Source organism: Lutra lutra, chromosome 13 (assembly GCF_902655055.1).
Source record: "Lutra lutra chromosome 13, mLutLut1.2, whole genome shotgun sequence".
Classification (NCBI taxonomy): domain Eukaryota; kingdom Metazoa; phylum Chordata; class Mammalia; order Carnivora; family Mustelidae; genus Lutra; species Lutra lutra.
Genome location: NC_062290.1, coordinates 83680620 through 83685595, shown reverse-complemented (window position 1 = coordinate 83685595; position 4976 = coordinate 83680620). Strand labels below are relative to the sequence as shown.

The window sequence follows — 4976 nt, the reverse complement described above, 5'->3', positions numbered from 1 at the left end:
CCTTTAGTGTGAACTTCAGGGAGATCATTTGTTGACAATCAGTTGTGGTTACAAGTAGTAGGAGTCAAATCTAGACCACAGTTTTTAGATGCCAGTGCAAAATCTTCAAGAGGTTTCCACAGCTTCTGAGAGAGTGATGATTAATGTTTACAATGGTGTCTGCTCCATCAGCTTTGGTCTCTGAGTGTTTAAAATGAGCTGCACTCTATTTTTTCAATGATGAACATACAGTGTCAATATGATAAATCTTTGGTTTCAGGTCCAACGATTTTGATGTTGTTTGTTTCCTCAATACAACCTAGCTTATCCTGACTGTCACGCATTCCTTTTCCCAGGCTCAAAAGGGCATTTCAGTGAGGATCATGGCCATGTGGACAAAGACAGAATTAAGAGGGAAGGGGAAAGGACTCAAGTGCTGAGAATTCACAACTTGGTGCTGGCGGGGGGAGTGGGGGACATTACATCTGCTTTGAAGATTCTCCATCTTTCCAGCCTTATGCTCTCTGTTCTCAAACTGAACAAACCTCCCAGGCCTTCCCAATGGCCCTCAAACACATTCCAGTGTTTATAGCTTCATCCTTTTTGTGTAGGTCCCACTGTTTGGAATACTCTGCTCATTTCCTGCTGTATTGAACTTTTGTCTGTCAAAATCAAGCTATCCTTAAGGACAATTATTCCAACAAGGTCTTTCCCAATTCCCTACAAAATTCATGTAACTTCTTCTCAAAACCAACAGGGCTCTGTACTTTCTTGAGTCCTAGCCAAAATCTAGCCCATAGAAGAGGTATTTGGAGATAACTTTGTTCCACTTCAATATAGCTTTATTTATATACACGGCAGAAACAGCTTTCCTGAAATGTGGATTCCTAGCAGTACTTGGTCTGGGATTGCACATGTAACTGGTCAAGGTCATTGATAGAACAAAGTGCCCTAACTTCTAGGTCAGGGCTCTTATTGTTTTCCAGCACTACCTGCTATGACCTGTTTGGGTCCCATGGGAAACATGGGTAGGAGGGAAAGATAGTGTGATCATCTCTTAGGTCATCTCGTAATTAAGGTGTTCCATCTATTTGTTCTTTCTACAAGTGAATTCTGTCCCTTAATTTCCTCAAACCCCTCTTCATATCTTTGTTCCTCAGGCTATAGATAAAGGGGTTCAGCATAGGGTCACTACTGTGTATATGACTGTGGCTACCCGGTCCTTCACCACTGAGTACATGGACAGGGGCCTAAAGTAGACATAGATGATACTCCCATAGAACAAGGCCACGACAGTGAGGTGAGAGCCACAGGTGGAGAAGGCCTTCCACTTGCCAGCTGCAGAGGGAATTCTGAGCACAGTGATGATGATTCGCAGGTAGGAGAAGAGGATGCACAGGAAGGGGGTCGCGACGACAGCCAGGGTCTCGGTCATGACTGCTATCTGGCTGGAGGATGTGTCAGAGCAGGAGAGCTTTAGCACAGGCTGGGTATCACAAAAGAAGTGCTTGATGACATGGGAGGCACAGAAGGACAGGCGGGACATGAGTAGCATCCAGAGGAGGGCGTGCAGGAGGGAGATGGTGCAAGAAGCCAGCAGCATGAGGTGGCAACGCCGTGGGTTCATGACCGTATCATAATGGAAGGGGTTGCAGATGGCTACCAGCCGGTCTATGGCCATAGAGGCCAACAGGTAGCTGTCAGTGTTCCCACAGGCCACAAAGAAGTACATCTGGACCAGGCAACCCACGAAGGAGATAGCCTTGGTCTCTGATAGTAAATTTGCCAACATCTTGGGCATAATGACTGTTGTGAAGCAGATATCTGTGAAGGACAGGTTGCTGAGGAAAAAGTACATGGGGGTATGGAGTCGGGAGTCAGAATGTATGGCCAGGATGATGAGTATGTTGCCCATGACAGTGACCAGGTACATGATGAAGAAGATGGCAAAGAGTGGATTCTGTAGCTGAGGGTTGGAAGAGATGCCCAGGAGGATAAAGCCTGAGTCACTGCTGTAGTTCTTTGTCTCCATGTCTGTGCCTTCGTGGACAGAGTGTGGAGAAGCAGTTGGAGAGATGTGAAGGGCGATTTCATCAAGTCACCTTCCTCCCTAATCTCCAGCCTATGAAAAAAATCCCCCTGCTTTGTTAGAATTTTAAAGAGCATTTACTTTAAGAAACTACTGGGAAGACAGAGTAAAATCCAACATGGAAAAAATAAAGAAAATTCTAATCTGCTTTCTCAATAAGAAGCTAAAGGTTTATCCCAAGTGTCTTAGGAACTTCTCCATAGCCTGATATGTGTGAGTTCTTCTCAGTTCTCTCTTTTTTAAAATTTATTTTCAGCATAACAGTATTCATTGTTTTTGTACCACACCCAGTGCTCCATGCAGTCCGTGCCCTCCCTAATACCCAGCTCCTGGTTCCCCCAACCTCCCACCCCATTCTCAGGTTGTTTCTTGACCAGATGCTTATTCTCTTTTTTCCCCCCCTTCATGTTCCAGGGAAGAAGCTATTGGGTTTTGCCTGGAGTCAGGATACTTTCATTGAAGACGTATCCATGAATTGTGTCCTCTCCCAAGGATTCTGTCCTACTCTTTAGAGCAAAGGTGGTGGCTGTGGTAATGGGAATAGGATAAAAGTGAGCATCAATGACATCGGTGCTCCTTGGTATCCACAGAAGTTAGATGAGCTTTGCCTAGGTCTTCATAGCATAACCTGCTTCATGCTTCATGTTTATTTAAGCAATTTTTTTTTTTTTGGCTAAATGCTCTGAATACATAAGGTTTTGGTTCAGGGCTGCCAGTCAAAATAGGAATACTACCATGAAGAGCCTACATTACTGTGTTTAATTTTTAAAGTATATATTTTTCTGATTAAACAACTATGAGATCCTCATTCTCAACATTCAAATATCATTGGAATAGAAAGCTTTCAACGTTAAGTCCCTTCCTTACCAATATCATGGACAAGAAACACACATTAAAAGTTATGGTCATTTTGGGAGGTGATAGAGGTCTTAACTAACCCTACTGTGGTATCGTTTCCGAATTTGTTTGTGTATCAAGTCCTCATGTTGTACACCTTAAACTTACACAATATTACATGTCCATTACACCTCAGTAAAGCTGGAGAGAGAAGTCAGTTTTCTCAATTAATAACATCCAGTGTGACTGTAATATACCCAAGGGGATTTTTTAATGGGAGTTGAGAAAGTCATTGTAAAACTCATCTAGAAGAGGAAATGGCTACAGAATGACAAGATAATTTTTGAAAAAATTAGAATAACAGCAGAGAAGTTTTCTAACCAAAACTCAAAGCATGTAATAATGAAACACAGTAAGATAATGTTACACACAGAAAAAAGAAAGGAGAGGTCACCTTTAAGTACTCTATGTACCTGTACGTAGACATGTATATAGACCTTGAACTATGTGCTACTTCATATAATACGTTTATTTCATAATGATGAAAAATGGATGACATGCTATATAAGATACTTGATATTATGGTAATTGTATCTTTAGAAGAGATAAGGCTAGATTTCTATCTAACACACATAGAAATAAATCCCATATGAATGAACAAACTGAAAGTAAAAATATCCAAACTGTAAAGTAAGTATTAGCCAAGAAGCAGTATATTTTTAGTGGTCTTAGAACAGGGATAGCATTCCAGTGAAGAAAAAAATGTAGAGGCTGAATGACAAAATACTGTACTCAAAAATGTGAAAGTTATACCAAAAGAGATGATACATAAAGCTAAAACTTTACAGTAATCACTCAAAAAAATATCTTCAACACATTTACCAAAACCATGGAGAAAATGTCCAGCTTCTTTAGTAACCAGAAAACACACATTGGACTGAAATACAATTTTCACCCTTCGGATGGTCAGTGCAGTTTCTTTTACAACATACATTTAGAAAAAGAGCCTGACATGTACCAATAAAGAGAGGGTAATCACTATACCCTTTCTGGTATTCTCTATCAGAATTGAATACACATTTATTTATTGAATAATTACCCTCACAGAAATCTACTCTGTAGAGAGAGTAGTACATGTGTAGCACAAAGATGTGTACACCTTTCTATCTTATTATCTTAGCATTGCTTTAATGCCAAACAAAACAATATAAACAAACAAAACACTCCCCAGAAAAACATCCTAAGTACCCACAACAGGTGAATTATTAGAGCATTTTACAATGCATTCTCCTTACTCATAAAGAAATAGTGTGGCTCATGTCAGCCAACATATATTAGTATATGTCACATGGTGAGCTGAGTGCTTGGTATGTCTTTTTTCTTTCTTTCTTTAAATTTAAAGTCAGTTAGCTGACATATAGTACATCATTAGTTTCTGATGTTGTGTTCAGCAACTCATCAGCTGCCTATGTGCTCATCACATCCCGTGCCTTATGTTACGCACTGAGCTAAGTGCTTGGCATGCAGTTTTTCATTTTATTTTCTCCAAATCCTAAGAGATAGGCATTATTATTATCCCTATTTAACAGAGAAAAAATAGAATTGAACAAAGTTAAGTGACCAGATCCCATAGTTAGTAAGTGGTAGAGCAGGAATTCTTCTCTTCTCTTCTAATTTATTTTATTTATTTTTGAAAGAGAGAGAATATAGGCACACGCTGGCACAGGTGAGGGGCCAGAGGGAGAGAAAGAGAGAAACTCAAGCAGACTCCCTGGCTGATGTCAGACTTGATTCCGACCCTGACATCATGACCTGAGCTGAAATCAAGGGTCAGATGCCTAACCAGCTGAGCCACCAGGTGCCCCACAAAGCTGGGATTTTAATTCAGGCAATCTGGATATCAATTCAGGCAATCTGATGGTAGAGGAGAAGCCATTTATTGTTAAGCTATATTACCAAGGTTACACTACTGTCCATGATATTTTGTTAAAAGCAGGTTGAGGAACAATATGTACAGAATAATCCCTTTTTTGTGAAGCAAAATTCTTTCTTTATGTGTTGTGTTTGTTGT

The 4976-nt window shown here is 40.4% G+C and overlaps 1 protein-coding gene across 1 annotated transcript; it reads right to left on the bottom strand.

The window, feature by feature from the left end:
• Window positions 1–1156: 1156 nt before the first annotated feature.
• On the bottom strand, window positions 1157–2011 carry LOC125083805 (olfactory receptor 1L4-like). Its single transcript, XM_047700716.1, has one exon. It carries the CDS (start codon window positions 2009–2011, stop codon window positions 1157–1159), a length of 855 nt encoding a protein of 284 aa, XP_047556672.1.
• Between the last annotated feature and the right edge of the window lie 2965 nt (window positions 2012–4976).

Coding starts and splice junctions, on each gene's coding strand:
- LOC125083805 (XM_047700716.1), bottom strand. CDS start 2,011: ATGGAGACAAAGAACTACAGCAGTGACTCAGGCTTTATCCTCCTGGGC.